This window comes from Osmia bicornis, chromosome 10 (assembly GCF_907164935.1).
Source record: "Osmia bicornis bicornis chromosome 10, iOsmBic2.1, whole genome shotgun sequence".
NCBI lineage: Eukaryota > Metazoa > Arthropoda > Insecta > Hymenoptera > Megachilidae > Osmia > Osmia bicornis.
This window is the reverse complement of record NC_060225.1, coordinates 8537155-8557457: the sequence shown is the minus strand read 5'-3', so window position 1 is coordinate 8557457 and position 20303 is coordinate 8537155. Positions and strand designations below refer to the sequence as shown.

General features: G+C 31.5%; 4 protein-coding genes and 1 long non-coding RNA gene across 10 annotated transcripts; 4 read left to right on the top strand and 1 right to left on the bottom strand.

Moving 5' to 3' along the window:
* The first annotated feature begins 137 nt into the window (after positions 1–137).
* Positions 138–4913, top strand: LOC114876336 (ATP-binding cassette sub-family B member 6). Its single transcript, XM_029187696.2, has 11 exons — positions 138–395; positions 898–1406; positions 1470–1669; positions 1807–1969; positions 2057–2265; positions 2338–2484; positions 2562–2785; positions 2859–3139; positions 3213–3313; positions 3386–3887; positions 3962–4913. Exons 2-11 carry the CDS (start codon positions 1098–1100, stop codon positions 4340–4342), a joined length of 2517 nt encoding a protein of 838 aa, XP_029043529.1. The 5' UTR covers positions 138–395; positions 898–1097; the 3' UTR covers positions 4343–4913.
* A 96-nt stretch (positions 4914–5009) lies between these two features.
* Positions 5010–6979, top strand: LOC114876345 (serine/threonine-protein kinase 16). The gene is made up of 6 exons (XM_029187718.2): positions 5010–5359; positions 5640–5874; positions 5946–6150; positions 6216–6370; positions 6444–6578; positions 6650–6979. Exons 1-6 carry the CDS (start codon positions 5250–5252, stop codon positions 6764–6766), a joined length of 957 nt encoding a protein of 318 aa, XP_029043551.1. The 5' UTR covers positions 5010–5249; the 3' UTR covers positions 6767–6979.
* Positions 6980–7943: 964 nt separating this feature from the next.
* LOC114876334 (ATP-citrate synthase) lies at positions 7944–16759 on the top strand. Of its 5 annotated transcripts, none has more exons than XM_029187689.2 (11): positions 7944–8131; positions 11809–12164; positions 12244–12437; positions 12519–12829; positions 12976–13294; positions 13378–13813; positions 14092–14417; positions 14491–15010; positions 15083–15388; positions 15459–15876; positions 15955–16759. In XM_029187689.2, the coding sequence occupies exons 2-11, from the start codon at positions 11823–11825 to the stop codon at positions 16044–16046; spliced, it is 3264 nt and encodes a 1087-aa protein (XP_029043522.2). In that variant the 5' UTR covers positions 7944–8131; positions 11809–11822; the 3' UTR covers positions 16047–16759. The 5 variants fall into 5 exon arrangements, with proteins under 5 accessions (XP_029043522.2, XP_029043520.2, XP_029043523.2 ...); XM_029187687.2 differs by lacking the exon at positions 7944–8131 and adding an exon at positions 10566–10729; XM_029187690.2 differs by lacking the exon at positions 7944–8131 and adding an exon at positions 10566–10789.
* Positions 16760–16942: 183 nt separating this feature from the next.
* On the bottom strand, positions 16943–20115 carry LOC114876343 (solute carrier family 35 member F6). Of its 2 annotated transcripts, none has more exons than XM_029187715.2 (8): positions 19815–20115; positions 19025–19111; positions 18802–18949; positions 18377–18727; positions 18209–18293; positions 17982–18140; positions 17757–17911; positions 16943–17687 (listed from the first exon to the last, which is right to left on the bottom strand). In XM_029187715.2, the coding sequence occupies exons 2-8, from the start codon at positions 19099–19101 to the stop codon at positions 17520–17522; spliced, it is 1143 nt and encodes a 380-aa protein (XP_029043548.1). In that variant the 5' UTR covers positions 19102–19111; positions 19815–20115; the 3' UTR covers positions 16943–17519. The 2 variants fall into 2 exon arrangements, with proteins under 2 accessions (XP_029043548.1, XP_029043546.1); XM_029187713.2 differs by lacking the exon at positions 19815–20115 and adding an exon at positions 19206–19310.
* Positions 19090–19807, top strand: LOC123988240. Its single transcript, XR_006829796.1, has 3 exons — positions 19090–19175; positions 19253–19288; positions 19380–19807. It is a non-coding gene; the product is annotated as an uncharacterized LOC123988240 (long non-coding RNA).
* Positions 20116–20303: the final 188 nt, after the last annotated feature.

Below are 20303 nucleotides of genomic sequence, written 5' to 3'. Positions count from 1 at the left end.
ACGTTCCGATACTCAAACACGCGTTGTGTTTTCAAAATATTTTGGAGATAGAAAGATTATGTGAGGTTATGTAGCCACGAGGTTCGAATACTTCAAAGTCAAATACGCATCTGCAGTCTAAAATGACATATCAAACGTGTATAGCAGTGTATAGCCCATGCTGACTTAGTAACAATGTAAATTTCGCATATTTTAAAAAAATAATTCGTAACTGTACGTGAATTATCTATTCAGTGATAAAATTCATGATTCACGAGTAACAGAGTGACTTTAGATATATCAAAACCTATAACTGCATTAGGTTAAGCTACTTCGAAAATATTTGTGCGTATGTAATAAATTGTTAATGAAATTATACATATTTGTCATGACGATGCAAATTTCTTAAACAAAAGGTAATATATATCTTTTTTTAAATATTGTTTAACACATGAAAATTAATGGCATAAATATTAGCTTTCTTCTATTGAAATATTAAACTGACATTTATTTTATTTTTGCCTTTTTTTAAATTTTTTATCCAAGCAATAATATGTTCATAACCATATTATAGCACAGCTCTTTATTTATAATACTATAATGAAACAGAGTAATTGATATATTACTGAAATGTTTTAATAAATAAAAGCTGAAACATGCTAAATTTAATATCAATTTAATATAAATAATATATGTAATTTCAAGATTTATATTGTTCAAATAAAAAGTAAAGATAAGATTTCATTTTTCTAAGCAATCACAGCAATGAAGCTTATATAATTGCATTATGATAAGATAATACTTTAATTATTATAAGATTGCAATTGGCAATAATGATTTTATATAGAAACATACATAACATATTTATATACTAAAAATAAAATAACTGATACTAATATATTTCATATAATTTTTCAGGTTCTTCAATTACAAAGTAATTGAAGCTTTGAACATCATTAAATTTCATACAATAAATGTATGATATACGAAGATAATGATAAATAAAATAGGCAACATAATAGGAAGAAGAGAAAACTTATGTTAAATTAACAAAAAAGAGACATTATTAATTTATTTTTCTTCAAAATATTTTGACAGTATTAAAATTAAAATTAAAAATGAATACAACGTTTAGTTACTGTCCTCCAAACATAACGTTCACAGACATTTGGGTACAACATGGCATGTCCAAATGTTTTATGGACACTGTCAGTACTAGTATAATTTCCTTATATTTATTAATATTTGGTACAATTCAACTTGGGATGTACCGAAAATATGGAACAGAAATTAATGCAGGATTATTATCAAAGAGTAAATTGTATATTGGACAAAAGTTTTTCTTATATTTTGTTCCAATACTTAGTATAATCAGGATAATTTTGCAAGGAACAATTTTGGATGACAAAAAAATTTATGGCTATATGGTAAGTATCTCAAATGTCTTGACTAGTTGCTTTTAACAATGTTTAACTACCTTATTGTTTTAGATTCTGACAACAGTATCAACTGTAATTGTTTATCCATATTCTGTGTATATATTAAGGGTAGAGAGGCACAAGTTATTACCAAGTGTGCCACCGCGTGGTCATGGACTTGTATTGTTGGGTTTTTGGACTTTAGCATTTGTTTCAGAAAATCTTGTTTTTGTTAATATTGGAAAACTTGAATGGTGGTTTCATTTAAATACGTAAGAATAAAATAAATCTATAACATATTTTACATATGTAATTATATTCTTCTATTGATACTGTTAATAGAGAATCTATATTTACTTCTGTACCTAGTAAGATATTTCTTATGTGTGTTTGTGTGTGCTATTTACAGATTAACAGACCAGATTGAGATGGCACTGTTCGTTTTACGTTACGTTAGCAACCTCATCATTTTTGCTCTAGGACTCAAAGCTCCAGGAATAGCTGGTAGTGTAGACAGTGAATACAGTAATCTACCTGATGGTCCAACTACACGGCCACGATATTATCAAGGTGTAAGTCATTAAAATATAAACGTTACTATATAATTTAAACATAGAAATTTATATGTTTATTTAAATATTGGTAATTTACTGTTTTAGAGACCTGTGGATAACACTTCCGCATGGAAAAATGCATGGTATAAGATCAAAACTTTGTCACCGTTTTTGTGGCCAAAAAGTTTTATGCTCCAATTGCGAGTCATATTTTGCTTTGGATTACTTATAGCAGGACGTTTGATAAATCTATATGTTCCAATCTATAATTCAAAAATTGTTGATAGTGTTTCTGCAACTCCTATAACATTCAGGTACATGAAATTCTTAATAAAAATTTGAATAATACATGAGAAATTATAATGTATGGGATATTTGTATAATAGGTGGGATCTTGTCCTGATATACGTGGCATTCAAATTTCTACAAGGTGGTGGTACAGGTGGTATGGGAGTATTGAACAATTTAAGATCATTTTTGTGGATCCGTATACAGCAGTATACGACTCGAGAAATTGAAGTGGAATTGTTTAGGTAAACTGTCTCGTTTATGAATTTATTTTAGTAATTTTATAATAAAAGTTTTAAATTTTACGTAAACTTTCCTCCAGACATTTACACAGCTTAAGTTTACGATGGCATCTTGGACGAAAAACGGGAGAGGTTCTAAGGATTATGGATCGTGGTACAGATTCTATAAGCAATCTTCTAAATTATATTATATTTTCAATCATACCAACGATCGTTGACATTATTGTGGCTGTTGTATTCTTCATTACTGCTTTTAATAAGTGGTTTGGCTTAATCGTGTTTCTAACGATGAGCCTCTATATAGGTAAACATATTTTTACAAAAAAAGTACCATAAAATATTATCGAATAATTAATATTCTTTTATGTATTATTTAGCGGCCACAATCATGATTACCGAATGGCGAACCAAGTTCCAAAGACGCATGAACTTAGCCGACAACGCTCAAAAAGCACGAAGTGTTGATAGCTTGCTCAACTTTGAAACTGTTAAATATTACGGAGCAGAATCATATGAAGTAGATAGCTATAGAAAGGCAATATTAGAATATCAGGTTGAAGAATGGAAATCAATGATTACACTGAATATTTTAAATACTCTACAAAATATAATTGTTTGCAGTGGTCTGTTAGCTGGATCATTGCTTTGTTTGCACATGGTTGGTATAGAACTATATTTAACTACTCTAAATTAAATAAATAATGGACTACATTTAAAAAATTACATTGTAGGTTGTATATAACGAAGGTTTAACAATTGGTGGTTACGTTTTGTTTGCAAGTTATATTATTCAACTTTATGTACCTCTAAATTGGTTTGGAACTTATTACCGGTAAATATATCGACGATATGTTGTATAAAAATTTTAGCTATGTTTAATATAATTGCTTATTTATATTGATAGATCTATTCAGAAAAATTTCGTTGACATGGAAAATATGTTTGATCTTCTGAGGGAAAACGAAGAAGTAATTGATGCTCCAGGTGCTGAACCATTGGTAGTAAAACATGGTCATGTGGAATTCTCAAACGTATCATTCGGCTACACTCCTGAGAAAATTATACTAAAAAATGTTAGCTTTGTTGCACCAGCAGGAAAAACTATTGCTCTGGTTGGACCATCAGGAGCTGGAAAATCGACGATCGTACGATTATTATTCAGGTTTTACGACGTGGAACACGGTGCGATTTTAATTGATGGACAAAATATTAAAACCATCACTCAAGATTCCCTGAGACGCGCGATCGGTGTTGTACCTCAAGATACAGTATTATTTAATAACACCATAAAATATAATATTCAGTATGGCCGTATCGAGGCTGTGGATGCAGATATAATAGCAGCTGCTAAGAATGCAGATATTCATGAACGAATTCTATCATTTCCATATGGTTATGATACACAGGTTTGTGTTTCTTAGTATTAGAAAAGATGTTTAATAATATTGTAAATTAACGTCGTTTAATTTCAATTATATAGGTTGGTGAAAGAGGACTTCGTTTGAGTGGCGGAGAGAAACAGCGCGTTGCTATCGCGCGTACGATATTAAAAGAACCAGCAATTGTGCTTCTGGATGAAGCAACAAGCGCGCTTGATACTCAAACAGAGCGTAACATTCAAGCGGCATTAAATAGAGTCTGTGCTAACCGTACAACTATCATTATAGCGCACAGATTATCAACGATCATACACGCTGATGAAATTTTCGTGTTGAAAGATGGAGAAATTGTAGAGAGAGGAAAACACGAGGAACTTATTTCCCATACAGGGATCTATCATTCGATGTGGCAAGCGCAATTGCAGAACGATCAAGACATCGTTGATGTTCCAAATGAAGATACCAATGCAACAAATTCTTAGCCACTTTTAGCAAAACCAATCTTATTTGTTGACTTTGATAGTTAAAATTTAAAAAAAAAATATGTACTTGTTCCTGACAATTAACAATTCCTGTTAAATTACTTACATACAGATACTTATTAGAAAACTATCATGTTTCATCACACGAAATAGGTTTCTCAGTTACATTTTCATGTTAAATCAATCTTTTATTTATACAAAGCATAATTTCATAAACATTTACTAAGGTACTCAATGTATGTGCTGATAAAATATAATTTAAAATTTTGGATAGCTTATAGCTTTATTCTGCTGTCTGTTCATCTCCTGCTAGAGGTTGAGGTTGAAGTGTATTTATCAATGCTCCATCTGGTACCCATCCAGATTCGTCGATAGGATCTGTTACAGTTTCTTCATTTTCACCCCAGTAATAATAACTTGTAAAAAATATCCATAGGACAGTGTGTAATACCTAATAGTATAAGAAACTGGGTAACAAAAGTACTTCCTCCTTGCTTTTAATAACATTTTTCCAATAGCGATACAAGCATGATTTACTTATAAAAAAAATAAAAATTTACTTTGAAAGCGATTTTCGTTTCTTCTTTAACCATATTGAGAATATCCGCGTACTGTGTGATCCTTTTAAATTTAAATTTTTAATTCATTTGGAGGTATTTTAACATGGTAAAAAATTTTGTATGATTTAACATGACAGATTTTCTATTAAACTGTTGATTCAATCAATTTGAACGCTAAATACATATACTATATATAATGTTTGCAAACAGCTGATATGCGATTATCTATCTAGCTTTAGCTGAGGCTTCTTGTGGTGCATGTAATGTGTGTCAAGATGTTTGCACGGTGATAAAAAAAAATATATATCAAGTTTATTGTTTATTTATTTTATTATGCGTGTATCGAAATGAACAGCCTTGGTTTGAGTTTAATTTTAAAAATGGGCTGTATATGCTCCAAGGAAACTATCACGGTTAATTCAAGAAATTATGTAGTTCGTGAACATCTGGGAGAAGGGCAAGTTTTATACAAAATAAGTTTGCATAAGTTACTATGATATACCTTAGAAACATATGTTAATGTATTTCTTTTATCAAATATTTTGTATTACCTAATACCATTATCATTAGGATAAATTTTATTGTTAGCCTAATTAACCTTAATCTACCATATTTTTCATAGAAACTTCATGGTACATAATATTTCTAACGTTTTTATAAACATTCTTGACATTATGTAATGGGATTAATTGATTTATCTGTACGATTAATTTAATTTAATTTTCATAAACTTTTAGTGGATTTAGTACTATATTATTAGTCGAAGATACATCAACTCATAAGAAGTACGCGATTAAGAAGATCATCTGTCATGGATTAGAGGACCAGAGATTAGCTGCAAAGGAAATAGAATATCATAATCTTGTTAAACATCCGAATGTAATAGAATGTATTGATTCTACTTACAAAGGAACAGCTGATCCGGTTATTAATGCTACCAGTGAAGTATTAATTGTATTACCCTATTATCATGTAAGTTACAATATTATTAATAGGATTATAGTCATAAGTTACAGTTAATTAACAAAATGTTTCTTTTTCAGAGAGGAAGCCTCGCAAACGAATTAGAAAGACGCGCTAAAAATAAAGATTACATGAGTCCACTAGAGATTTTAAATATTTTTATACAAATATGCGAGGGTGTAAAGGCATTTCATGAAGCAAAACCAGAACCTCTTGCTCATAGGGACTTAAAAACTGCAAATATAGTTTTAGGAGATGGAAATACACCTGTTATAATGGATTTAGGTATAATCATTTTGTAGGATATAAAATAAAAAATATATTGTTGTGTCATTAAATTGATTTTATAGGTTCAGTAGCTCCAGCTAGAGTTAAAGTATGTGGATCACAAGCAGCTCAAACATTGCAAGATCAAGCAGCTGAAAGATGTTCTATGCCTTACAGAGCACCAGAATTGTTTAATGTTGAAAGTTACTGTATGGTAGATGAACGAACGGATATTTGGGTAGAATTAATGTTACTATTTATATATTGTTCCATAGATTACTTTATTTATTGTAAATATGTTTTTTTTTCAGTCTTTAGGCTGTATTCTTTATGCACTGTGCTATTTTAAGTCACCATTTGATACAGTATATGAAAGAGGGGATAGTGTTGCCTTAGCTGTTATAAGCGCAAATATTACATACCCACAGGACACTCCATATAATGAGGTTCTGTACCTATGTTTCATTCCATGTAATTGATGTTACAGAATCTAATATTTGGATTCTAAATTTTACAGGACATGCAAACTCTGATTTTATCAATGTTGAAGGTGAATCCTATGGAACGTCCGTACATATATAGTGTTATAGAGAATGTACATGATCTTATTGCTAAACTAGAGAACAGAGCATAATCATCTTCAAAGCAATAATTTAAATATTTATGTACAGACAATTTTTGATACCTATATTATGCACACCTGTTTAAAAGCTTCATTACTATGAAAAAAAAGGGAAACGTGATTTATATAATGCAATAACATAGAATAGAAATTTTTACCAGAAGAACTGGGAACGCTTGCATTACTTAAACATATCATTTTGAGATGCTGCATACTTAAAAGAAAGGAAGAAAAATATTTATAGGAAGTTAATTTTTCATCAATAAGATTTCAGATATATTTTGAATATGTAAATATGAATATTTTAATCAAGAAGTCCAAATTACATCATATTTATATGATGTTATTAATGACGTAACCGCGATGAAGTATTTTAACACAAGTTTGTGTTACCGGACAAACGTAATTGTTTGTCCTTTCATAGAAACTGACTTGCATATACGTATATTGTATAACATTCACATATAAAATACAGTTTTATAAATTGAGCACTTTTTATAAAAATATGTAAAGCTACATATGGTTGGAATATGTAAATACAGTGGTAGTATGTATCACTAAATTTGATAGAAGTATGTAAATTGTAAAGCTACATATGGTTGGAATATGTAAATACAGTGATAGTATGTATCACTAAATTTGATAGAGGTATGTAAATTATAAACCAGTATAATTTCATATGATTTTGTGCACCAGTTAATGTAAACATTTTTCGTGATATTATTATTTTTATATAATTCAGTATTTTTTTTTTTCATTTCTATTTATAGGAGATAACAAAAATTGTCATAATAAATATATTTTCTAAACAGATTATTATACTGTTTGGTATGTATCTATTATTTTATACATCTAATACTAAATAATTTCTAGTATAATTTAAAAAAAAATTGTAATAAAATCCATTGTATTCTATGAATTGCTGAGTTTTCTATTACAGTTTTCTTTTATATCAATCTTAATTAATCTAAAATCCATGTGTAAGTAGCGGTTACAAGAATCATACGATATGACGTAGTGCCGCTACGTCACAAATACGTCACAGTGACCCGTAATATTTAAACAGAATTGACGAATGATTAATAACATTTTAAATTAATTCAATGTAATTTTATCGTAAAATTGAATATTTATTTCGCTAGTAATATTGAAAGATAATTAATATAATATGTACATATTGTGATTTCAGTCCGAAAGACACGTCAATAGTCTTTGAATCACACTTCACACCAATAACATCGATGCAGCTAAGAATGTAAAGTAATTTTTTTTCATCAGCCTGTGATTTAAGTAGGCATCTCTATCTAGTTTCTGAGAAAGTAAAGATTTCTTAGCACATTCAACATTCTCACATCTGTTTAAGGAGGCTGTTAATTCGTAAGTATTATATTTATAAACTTCCACCTACTAATCGATACAACGAATCTAACCTTATCGTTTTAAATACTTCATAAGAAACATCTTTAATATTTAACGAAAATTAAGAATATTTTTAGTATTATTAGTATTGGTATATCAGTAATCAATAATCTGGTAGCAAAAATGTTGTAATAATTAGTTTTCGAAGAATATTTTTCAAGTTATTCATATAATTGCATTAGTGCAATGATACTGTATCAAACATTATGGAAACATAACCTTAATCCAGATAGTCATAAAAACAAAGTTGAAAATATCGAAGTCCTTGCAATTTAGTATATTTTTTCTGACAATAATTATATCATTGAAAAAAACTGAAGATTATCAACAAATAATATGTATACTCTGTAATAATCCTGTTATCTCGTGTCAAATGTAGAATATATTTGTTTACTATCTTTTTAAAGATTTATTAATTTCAAGTATCAGAGAAACGAGTATTTTATTAAGTTTGTCATGACACTGAAAATGTTAATCATTTACATAGAGAATTCTATTTCGTCTTGTAGTTCTTGTAACGCGAGTTACAAGCTATGATAAAAATTAATCATAATGTAAGAAATTCTTCAATAATAGAACATTGTTCATTAGTTACCGGATACCGAATCGTTAAATATTATTTCCTGAATTCGAACCGGTAAAGTACTTTTGGACTGATTTATAAGTTAATTTTTTTAAAAACACTTAGAAGTTTATATTCAAATGTGTTAGTCGTTTAAAAAGGTCAAGGTTGCACTTGAATACAGAAGATGGTTACAAGTGGAACGACAAGTAGAAGTCTTCCGTGAGAAATAACAGCTTAGATTTAATTTAAATTCGTCAAATACGAGAATAGTCGATCAAACTTGTATTCATTCATTGTATAAAATTTTTTATTGTAAAAAAGGAAAGTATTACATACGTTTTGTGACTAAAATAGTATATCTTAACTGTAAAATCCTTAAACAAAAATTAATACTTTGCAAAGACTGATAACATCATTTTGAGGACCACTGCGTTAAATTAATGTTTAAGAGTCGTGATTATCACGAAGGTAATGGACACCAAAGCGCTGCTGCCGCGTGATCTCATAAAAATACAATAAATTCAAGAATGATTGATGTGACATTTTTTGCCATCAATTTATTTTACCTTCATTATAATTGCTATTAATCGTGCGCTTAAATTTTCGATGATTCTTGCAAATGCTAATGAAATTCACACCTTTGTATTTAATAGAACGCGTCGAATAATGTATGGAATTTCTGATTTTTTAGGATGCATAAATACATTCGAATTAGACAATTTTTTTATATTTCTAATAGTTACTTTATCCGTATTTAATTTTCTTAATTTTGTTCTTTATTTTTTGCGTTAGCTTTCGTATCAAAGTACACGTGACAATTAAGTTGAAAATATTCTAAATTCTTACATTTAGCGAATCGTTAAAAATATCTATTTGCGTATTAATAATCGTTATAATTAATCGTTAAAAATATCTATTTGTCGCAGACGAATATTGTTCTTATATATAATATATCAGCCGATAGAATCATGAGAAAATTGCATAATAATGAAGAAGTTTGAATACTTTGCTATCTGTCCACGTGGTAAGCAGAAATCGCGTTACAAGTCACGTGATGAATAGTTAATTCTCATGATACTCTAAATTGGAATATTTTGTCTAAATGCTAACATAATTTAATGAAAATGTCAGTTCCTTAAGAGGTTTTTATAAATAATGCATTAGGTGCAGCAGCGGAACTTAATTACATATCATAATCACGGATATGATACGTAACTTTCATCCATTATAGTGTCTTTGAATATGCGTAGAAAAAAAAAAAGAAAAATGGAGAATTATATATTTCTGTTGTTAGATAAGTAAGACGAATGATGATAACTAAAAAGATCGACACGTTGAACTTAGATATAAAATATTCCTCTGATCCAGATTACGTTGGAAATAAAAAAATAAAAATGAACAATTTTTAAGATTGTAACGTTATGTATGCGATAAGATAGCTAAATGTATTTAGATATTTTTAATGTAAAAAGAATTCGAACAAAAGAATTTCATATATTCCTATCGTATAACCTATTTTCAATATTTGCATAATCTATCGCACAAATTATGCAAAATTGTTTGCTGTACTTTGACGATACACACCGACTTTTTAAAATGGTTGGCGGTTAATTTTATCATTAAAAATGGAGGAGATAAAAAATTGTTCTTAGAATTGTATTATTTTATTATAGAATATTTTACATTTCAACCTTTCAAATGCAAAAAGCACAACATGTAACGCTGAAAAAAGAAAATAGGTTAAAATACGACCAGTCGTGAGAAAAAAATGGTAGAATCGTACGATATCTCGAGATATCGTGTGGTCTCGATATTACTTAGGCGCGCAGTGTCACTTTGGACGTTCAGTTAACCGCCAGTATTAGTGCGTGGTGGACGTTTCTCTTTACTTTCTAATCGAAATTTCTTAGGTTAGGAAATTTACCGGTCGAACTCGAATTTTCGAAAGGTTTTCGAAATTCGAACGTGGTTTATTACATATTTTTCAAAAAGTGAGTGTGGTTTTATTCAATATTCTCTACGTATCCCTCCATTCTGTATATGTAATTCAAGTAAGTTACTTCATCCGCGTTAATTAACGGTCGTTTAATGAAATTTCATCTTGTCAAATTAAAAACTTGATGCGTATAAAAATTGTACGTTCCTATTTTTAATATAGAAAAATGTGAAAGAAATTAAATATAATTACGTGAACGACCACGTAGCCATTCCTTTCGAAGTGAAAGTTATCAATTTCTAATTTCTTCATTTTTACATATTTTATTCTAACGGGAAGATTTTATAACGAGGATGTTTTTTTAATTAAATCCTCGTGCCTGTAACGTCCAAGGTATTGAAATTATTGTTACGCACTTTTCTCATACGAATCTCATTTAAAATTATAATTTTAGTGTCAGTTCCTGGCTGACATAACTGTTTGATTTACCTGCATTCCAAAGTAAATATTTTTTTTGTTCTTAAATACGGTACGTCTTTTTGATGCGTTGTATTATAATATCGACTCATATATTAACTATAATAGTTCTTATATAAACATTTTTTTTTCATCATTTTTAGTCAAAGCGCTAATCAGTCGATTTTCCTTTTTCTTTCTTTCGAAATTTTAAAATTATAATTCGAACAGGTAATTATTCAAAATCTTTTCATACGTGCGGCTACGTACACGATGTAAATATCCATAATGATTATGTAAGGTTTGTAGTCGTATTCGAAAAAATGTATACATTATTTAAATTTCGTGTCGTGACGTAAAAAATAGTTTGAAACGCTGTATAATGGTATATACATACATACATTGTATTCCCAGAGAAGAGGAACTCTTGCGTTAATTTTTAGTGTACTTAAAATATTTTTATTCAAAGAATATTCGTTTTTCTACAATAGAATTAAAAGCGTATTTTGTAAATTGTGTTCGTTCAACGTTGGAACTCGGTCGACCGACTTTTACTTGGTTCAATTTGAGAATCTTTAAAACCAGTCTCTTCTCTTTGACAACAACACCATCATCTAAAAATGTAATTTTTTACTTTGTATTCCATTTTTTGTTTACTGAAATAGTTTGTTATTTCAGGAGAATAATATAAAATGTCAGCAAAGGCAATTCGTGAGGCAACTGGAAAAGATCTGATTAATCGTAAACTTTCTCCTGGCACAAATGCAGTAAAATCCAGATTTGTGACAATAACAGAACTTACAAATTGGACAGATGTTGTAAATGATAATCCATGGCTGCTGACAGAGAAATTAGTTGTCAAACCTGATCAGCTAATCAAGAGACGTGGAAAACTTGGTCTGATTAAAGTGAATGCAGATTTGAATACAGTGAAACAATGGGTGGCAGAAAGAATGAACAAAGATCAGCAAGTAGGAAAAGCAACAGGGAAGTTGAGAACATTTATCATCGAGCCGTTTGTTCCCCATAAACAGGTAGTTATTTATTACTAAGAGAAAGTAATGAAAGAAAAAGATACAGTTATTAAAAGACTACAAATGTTGTTGCATATAGGAAGAAGAAGCTTATGTTTGCATCTATTCTCACCGAAAAGCTGATACTATTCTATTCCACCATGAAGGAGGTGTAGATATCGGAGACGTCGATGCGAAGGCTTTAAAATTGGAAGTATCTGTTGGAGAAGAAGCACCGGATCAGAATACGATAATGGAAAAACTATTAGTAAATGTGGCGAGTGAAAGAAAAGAGTGTGTATTCATTGAATCAAAGCGTTGTTCTATTTGAAATACAATGTTCTTGATAATAATACATATCATTTTTCTTTTCAGAGCAATTGCAAAATTCATAGACGCCTTGTACAAGTTTTACGTTAATTTATATTTCACTTACCTAGAAATAAATCCATTGGTAGTAACGAAAAATGGGATTTACGTGCTCGATCTTGCTGCTAAATTGGACACAACCGCGGATTTCATATGCAGACCAGACTGGGGGGACATTGATTACCCACCACCGTTCGGAAGGGATGCTTATGCGGAGGAGGCGTACATTGCTGATTTAGATGCTAAATCGGGAGCCAGTTTGAAACTAACTATTCTAAATCCAGCTGGTCGGATATGGACGATGGTTGCTGGCGGTGGTCAGTAGAAGCGCACAGCAGTATCATTTACGTGATTAATCGGGTTCATTCTAACCAAATTGTGATTGTCAAGTCGTATGCTTCATTCTGATAAAATCCTCTCCTGCTCGCGCGTCTGTTTCATTTGCCGAATTAATATTTTCCAGGTGCATCGGTGATATACTCGGATACCATTTGCGATTTGGGCGCAGCAAATGAACTAGCTAATTACGGCGAATACTCGGGAGCGCCCAGTGAACAGCAGACTTACGAATACGCGAAAACGATCTTAGGTTTAATGACGAAGGAGAAACGAAAAGAGGGGAAGGTATTGATTGTCGGCGGAGGTATCGCTAATTTTACAAACGTTGCTGCAACCTTCAAGGGTATTGTAAAAGCGCTACAAGAGTTTCAACCGAAACTCGTCGAGCATAACGTGAAGATATTCGTAAGAAGAGCAGGACCTAATTACCAAGAAGGTTTAAGGTATAAGCCTGTTTAGATGGTTTAATTTCAGCCTCTGCGAGATTTAGAAAATCTCATCGCTACATTTTTATTTATAATTTTAGAATAATACGCGAAGTTGGTAGAAGACTTGTCATACCAGTTTATGTATTCGGTCCAGAAACTCATATGACAGCGATATGCGCGATGGCTTTAGGTAAAAAACCGATCCCGGATCCCGAGGCTCAGGAATTTTCCACCGCGAACTTTCTCTTACCATCCGGACAAGATGTAGGACCCGCAGCCCCTCCAAAAAGTACTTCTTCCACTTCGCCTACCAAGCAATACAAACTAGCATCGAGCGATTCCGTTGATGGATCGGCGGACAAACAGCTTTTTAGCAATAAAACCAGAGCTATTATCTGGGGAATGCAAAACAGAGCTGTTCAGAGTATGCTAGACTTTGATTTCGTCTGCCGTAGATCTGAACCATCCGTAGCTGCTATCGTATACCCATTCACCGGTGATCACAAACAGAAGTTTTACTGGGGTCATAAAGAGGTACATATAAAATTCTTTTTTAACCCCTTTGCCTATGATTTTTCTAATCATTTATTGCTTCAATTTTGAAACAAATAAAGAAAAATTAAATATCGTGCATAATTGACTGAGTAAATTATAATTAAAATTAAACTCAAAATTCAATCATACTAAAAGCACCAACCAAATTTAACATATTTAAACTGTAGATTGCGTTACGAGTGTGACACGATGTAGGGCAAGGGGTTAAAATCAATTAGAATTCATTGAAATTATAATGAATTTCCTTTTGTAAATAGGTATTAATTCCCGTCTACAAACAAATGAAAGATGCCATGGCTAAACATACGGATGCAGATGTTATGGTTACATTTGCATCTTTAAGATCTGCATACGACAGTGCAGTTGAAACGATGCAGTTCCCTCAGATTCGAACGATTGCCATTATCGCCGAAGGTATACCAGAGAATATGACAAGAAAATTAATTTTAATGGCGGACCAGAAGGGTGTTGCTATTATCGGCCCGGCTACCGTTGGTGGTCTTAAGCCAGGTTGCTTTAAAATTGGTAATACCGGTGGAATGATGGATAATATCCTTCACAGTAAACTTTACAGGCCTGGCAGGTATTTATCTTATTCAACACGAGATCTTCCTTTCAATATCTAACTTCGTACACTAAGAAACTTAAATTTTCAGCGTCGCCTATGTTTCTCGTTCCGGTGGTATGTCTAACGAATTAAATAACATCATCTCGAAAGCTTCGAACGGTGTGTTGGAGGGTGTTGCGATCGGAGGAGATCGTTATCCAGGAACCACGTTCATGGATCACATAATGCGTTATCAAAAGAATCCTGACGTAAAGCTTATTGTTCTTCTTGGCGAGGTTGGCGGTGTAGAAGAATACGAAGTATGCGAGGCATTGAAGTCAAAGAAAATTACGAAACCGTTGGTTGCCTGGTGTATCGGTACTTGTGCCAGCATGTTTAATTCCGAAGTACAATTCGGTCATGCTGGATCGATCGCTCATAGCAACTTGGAAACAGCTTCCTCTAAGAACGCTGCATTGAAAGCAGCAGGTGCTTACGTTCCTGATAGTTTCGACAGCCTTGGCGATCTGCTGCAGAGCGTTTACGAGAAACTTGTCAAACAGGGAACCATTGTTCCAGCACCAGAAGTACCACCGCCAACCGTTCCCATGGATTATAATTGGGCTAGGGTAATTACATAATTTGTAATTTCGCATTTTTATGAAGTAACGATTGTAAATCGAATCTTTTGTGTTTTTTAGGAGCTTGGTTTGATAAGAAAACCAGCTTCATTCATGACGTCCATCTGTGACGAACGTGGTCAGGAATTATTATACGCTGGAATGCCGGTAACCGAAGTTCTCAAGCAGAACGTAGGGATCGGTGGCGTAGTTTCGTTGCTGTGGTTCCAACGGTGCTTGCCGTCTATTTATTGTAAATTCCTTGAAATGTCTTTAATGTTAACAGCTGATCACGGTCCTGCCGTGTCAGGAGCGCACAACACCATCGTTTGTGCAAGAGCTGGTAAAGATTTAGTCAGTTCCCTCGTGTCCGGTCTTTTAACTATAGTAAGTAAATGAGAAGCTGATTAGTATGAAATATAATAGTGACATTAATGTTTTGTGTAAACTTTAACAGGGTGATCGTTTCGGTGGAGCATTAGACGGTGCTGCTCGTATGTTTTCCGAAGCATACGATGCCGGTTTACATCCTCAGGAATTTGTAAATAACACACGTAAAAAGGGTAAACTTATCATGGGTATCGGTCACCGTATCAAATCTATAAACAATCCAGATATGCGGGTGAAGCTTATTAAAGAATACGTAATGGAAAACTTCCCTGCGAAACCATTAGTGGAATATGCATTAGAAGTTGAGAAAATAACAACAACTAAGAAACCTAATCTAATATTAAATGTCGATGGTATAATTGCTTGTGCCTTCGTTGATATGCTAAGGAACAGCGGAACTTTCACGAGAGAGGAAGCACAGGAGTACATTGAAATCGGTGCTATAAATAGTTTATTCGTTCTTGGTAGGAGTATAGGTTTTATCGGTAGGTATTTTTTCTAATACGATGTATTATAAAAAGTTATGTACAAATATTTCAATCTATTCCGTTTTACTGTCGTAGGTCACTTCATGGATCAAAAGAGATTGAAACAAGGCCTATACCGGCATCCTTGGGATGATATTTCCTATGTATTGCCAGAGCAGTACAATTAAATTCATCTTCCATTTACATTGTCTGTCGTAAATGCATAATAAATGTTACGAGTTCATTTAAAGCTTAGATAGTTTTGATGGTCATGCGATGCGTGGTTTACTTATAGCTGCGAGGACACGTTAATTATTAGAATGGATATATCATGTTTGATTTGTAGTATTGGTATTAAATATTGTAATATCAATTTATATTGAATGCTGTCGTACGATATGCCATACTTCTTTTCATTGCCGTAGAAATCGAAGTTGTATTCGATGGGAACGTCATTGAAAAATTTCTAAATTGACAGCAATGTGTCAGCAATTAGAGAAACATAAAGTTAGTAAAAAAAGTTATGAAACATTCCATACAGCATCTTCAACTTGATCAGGAGGTGGGATGTAAGTAAATGAAATACTACGATCACCAACCTAACATGTTTGTTTTTTTTTATAGACAATTTATTGAAGGTAGCACAAAAATATATCATTTTTTCATTAATGCAAAATGTCACTGTTATTTTATTTAGAAAACTATTATGTATCTGTACATATACATGTACCTGCATACAGGTGTTGTATTATTACATATATAATATATTTTTATGTATGTACAAAATATGTGATGTACACATATATGTTATGTTACATCAACAATTTTTGCACAAGATAGCTTATCATTTACGTATACAGTATGTAGGAAGTAATAAACAAGTGTAATATTGAAATACGAATCCCTCTTTTACTTAGCCTCATCATTGTGGATGAATTGTAAAAGAAATCTTTGCCCTCTATGAAAGTATCTTCAAACAGATGAAGAATATAAAAATTAATTTCAAATGTCCATTACACACTACCAAATGGTTCTAATATAATTTTTTAATAAATATGGCAGGATAAAAAAAATAACAAGGACATTGTGAAGTAATTAATTTTTTTACATTGATACCTATTAACGTATTTCTTCCATGGTAATAAAATACATTTAAATGTATAGATACAAAATACTCTTATTTCATTTATAATACCAGGCCCGTGCAACTCGGTACCCCATTGAATAAACTACGCCATAAAGAGCAGCAGCCATGCACAATGGAAAAAGCCAGTGACCGCGCTAATGTCAATAGAAATCTAACACTGACAGAATAGGAAAGAAAATGAGCAAACTTCTACTCCCCTCAATCACTTCTGATGGTAAGTGCTCACTATTCAAAACACACTACTTGTACAGGCCTGATAATACCATTCAGGAGCAGTAGATTAGAAATTATTAATTTAAAAAGATTATTCTAAAACTGGATAGCACACTTGATCAAAAATATTTTAATTTTGCTATACTATTAAATGCGGTAATCAATTTCAGAATCAAAGAGAGCTAATTATAATTTCACAAATGATTAAGATCACAGGCTTCACCGTTCCTCAGAGAAACTACAACAGTTCTCAATATCACGATATTAGCAATATTCAAATATGTTAAGGATAAAATACACGTTATTGAGTTTCTGGAATGTCGTCTGCTGCAGTATTGATAATTCTTTCACAGTCGTTTGCTGGTGGTCTATGACGGCCTAAGTGATATCTGCATTTTCTTACTAATTGTGGGATAATGATGTTGTTGTAGCACGACATTCCTACAAGTAGGATAGCAAATCCAATTACCTGCATAAAATAAGCGAGTGCATTAGGATAAAATAAAAAATGAAAATACGATGAAAATAGAAAATTTACCTGTAAATAATGGAACGATTGCCACCGAAATATTAAAGAAAAAATCCATATAAACATAGTTCGAACACTGTCTAAAATCATCCTTGTAGTAGCACTTATTTCTTTGGTAACACTAATACCAGCAAAGTTGAAGAAGGCTATACTGAACGATATACCTAGTCATAAATAATTTACAATATTAGTTTTCAATAAATGATGATAATAAAATGTAATGCATATACTGACCAACTATTGCCATCAATAGATGTCCACTGTTTCCAATCTGGATCAATGCATCTTTAGTGGCTTCAAGAGTGCCTCGAGAATTGTCAGCAAACGGAGGTGAAGCGTGTATAAAATTAAAAGGAATCATGATGATGCATATACTGATGAATCCAAATATACCTGCGCAATGTACATGTTTCAATTACTTTCATTTTTTAAACAGATATTTTTGAAATATTATGCAGCACCTTCCCAACCAACTGCTTGCAATGCTGGGATATTTTGTCCTGCTACAAATTTCTCTTCTATCACCATTTGAGCTGCAGTTATAACCTACAGTAATAATTAGTATTAGCATTGCATTTTTTTTTAAACAAAAAACTTTGTTATTCAAGCAGGAAAGTTTACAAATTTACCTGTGCACATATAATAAGTAAGTCTCCTGTTAAAATAGAGTTTGTGCTAACATTTGCATCTTCCATAGTTATTATATCACTGAGTCCAACAAGAGCTAAACCAACTATAACCATTCCTATACCGATCCATTCTCGAGAACCTAATTTTCTATCCAGAAAACTCATTGAGAGTATAGCTGTGAATATAATAACAGCACCACGTAGCATTTGAAAACTACTTGCGTATGTCATGTTCAGGCCAACATACATAATAGAAGTGGCACATGTATCGCATAATGCAGGAATAAGTAGAACAAAAGGATTAAATACATGTGAACCTTTAGTTAAAGGATTGTTATCCACAGAATTATCCTGCAATCATATAATTTAAACATTAAACATTGTATTAGATGTAAATACATGCGTATTTAATGTATAGAACTTACACCTCTGCGACTATAATAATGATACAAGATCTTGAATACTAAAAAACACATCATTTCACCAATAAACATGAAGGAAGATTGCATGAAAGGATGATTAAAATGTCTGGGCTGACCATCTTCGCCAGGTACAATTTGTCGATCTGCATATCTACAATAATAAAATGATATGCATTATTCTTTTTCTTACCTAATTATTATTTCTATAATTTAATAGCTTACTCACTTTACAGACAAAGTATTAAATGATCCAGTAACCACCATAAGAACAGCTAAGATACGTTGATAATGTGTCCATGCCATTTTTAATTATCTACAAAAATTAGAAAAATGATATACACAAGTTTACTGGAAAGGAATATACTTAAATCATAATAGTAAGTGTTTAAAGATATTTAAGTCATTACATTCCAAACTGCTGATTGAGCAAAAATGAATAAATATAGTAACACAGTTTCAGATAACAAAGGAATCTTACTGTTCCTTCTTGGTAATGTAATCTAATCATGTGATGTATACATACATATACGTATACCTTATAAAATTCTAATTATTTCATAATAATTTATTTTCGCTAATAGTTATCAACATTTAATCAACATATTCTTAATGGAATCTAATTAGAAGAATTAGAAGCATATTGCATAATGAAGCGACTATACAAGACGATTTATTGTATATACGAAGATAAAACTCGTTAATGTTATATATATAGCAGAGATATTTCTACTATTACGGAAGGGTTAATAAATTTAATATCATTGTTTAAAAGTATAATACTATATTTATAACGAACAAAGCAGTGAAAATTTGTCATATTGACTATACAAAGAAGATAAAGTTAGTAAATGCCAAGTAATGAAGTACACTTTCTCTGCAACAAAGACAAAGAATGTTACAATAAAAAAATAATGTTATGCTTTAGGATGAAAACAGAGAACTCCAACAACAAACTTAACAAATTAAAGATCGTTAATTGTATAGAGAGAAAATGATGTCCGGTGATAATCGAATACCTTTGTTATTAAAATCTTATTAGGAAGAACTGGGCAAAATTTTCATAATGTTATCACCATTTGTATAAAGTCACAATCTCTCTCATTTATAATGAATAAAATAAGAAATTAAAGTTCATTGCACTGTAAAGATAAAGTCACGATAAATATCCGTCACACTGGAATAGAACTGTGCTTGTTGTTGCTAAAAGAATGGAATGAAATGAACAATATCACTTTCATTAGGGGTTCTCAACTTCATTTGAATATTTCTTGGTATGTATTTAAATATTCAGAATGTTTTTGATTTAATGGCACAACCAGAAAGGATCTAAACCTACATTAAAAATGTAGGGTGACATTTTTTGATAGGAGGCCTTATTTGCAAATTAATGTATGTTGAATATTCATTAAAATTTCTATATTTAAAGAATGGCGCTATAAATATGTGACTCCATCTAGTGTTTCGTGTTAAAAATGAGCTTCTTGCTAATGTCAGGTGACGCTACA

What these genes read in the sequence shown, in the direction of transcription:
- LOC114876336 (XM_029187696.2), top strand. Translation starts at nt 1,098, where the DNA reads ATGAATACAACGTTTAGTTACTGTCCTCCAAACATAACGTTCACAGAC. An exon ending in AAAAAATTTATGGCTATATG is followed by an intron (nt 1,407 to 1,469) that starts GTAAGTATCTCA and finishes TTATTGTTTTAG; the next exon opens with ATTCTGACAACAGTATCAAC. An exon ending in TGGTGGTTTCATTTAAATAC is followed by an intron (nt 1,670 to 1,806) that starts GTAAGAATAAAA and finishes TGCTATTTACAG; the next exon opens with ATTAACAGACCAGATTGAGA.
- LOC114876345 (XM_029187718.2), top strand. Translation starts at nt 5,250, where the DNA reads ATGAACAGCCTTGGTTTGAGTTTAATTTTAAAAATGGGCTGTATATGC. An exon ending in ACCTGTTATAATGGATTTAG is followed by an intron (nt 6,151 to 6,215) that starts GTATAATCATTT and finishes TTGATTTTATAG; the next exon opens with GTTCAGTAGCTCCAGCTAGA. An exon ending in ATGAACGAACGGATATTTGG is followed by an intron (nt 6,371 to 6,443) that starts GTAGAATTAATG and finishes TTTTTTTTTCAG; the next exon opens with TCTTTAGGCTGTATTCTTTA.
- LOC114876334 (XM_029187689.2), top strand. Translation starts at nt 11,823, where the DNA reads ATGTCAGCAAAGGCAATTCGTGAGGCAACTGGAAAAGATCTGATTAAT. An exon ending in AATTACCAAGAAGGTTTAAG is followed by an intron (nt 13,295 to 13,377) that starts GTATAAGCCTGT and finishes TTATAATTTTAG; the next exon opens with AATAATACGCGAAGTTGGTA. An exon ending in TTTACTGGGGTCATAAAGAG is followed by an intron (nt 13,814 to 14,091) that starts GTACATATAAAA and finishes TTTTGTAAATAG; the next exon opens with GTATTAATTCCCGTCTACAA.
- LOC114876343 (XM_029187715.2), bottom strand. Translation starts at nt 19,101, where the DNA reads ATGGCATGGACACATTATCAACGTATCTTAGCTGTTCTTATGGTGGTT. An exon ending in TACTTATTATATGTGCACAG is followed by an intron (nt 18,294 to 18,376) that starts GTAAATTTGTAA and finishes TTATTACTGTAG; the next exon opens with GTTATAACTGCAGCTCAAAT. An exon ending in GCAAGCAGTTGGTTGGGAAG is followed by an intron (nt 18,141 to 18,208) that starts GTGCTGCATAAT and finishes TACATTGCGCAG; the next exon opens with GTATATTTGGATTCATCAGT.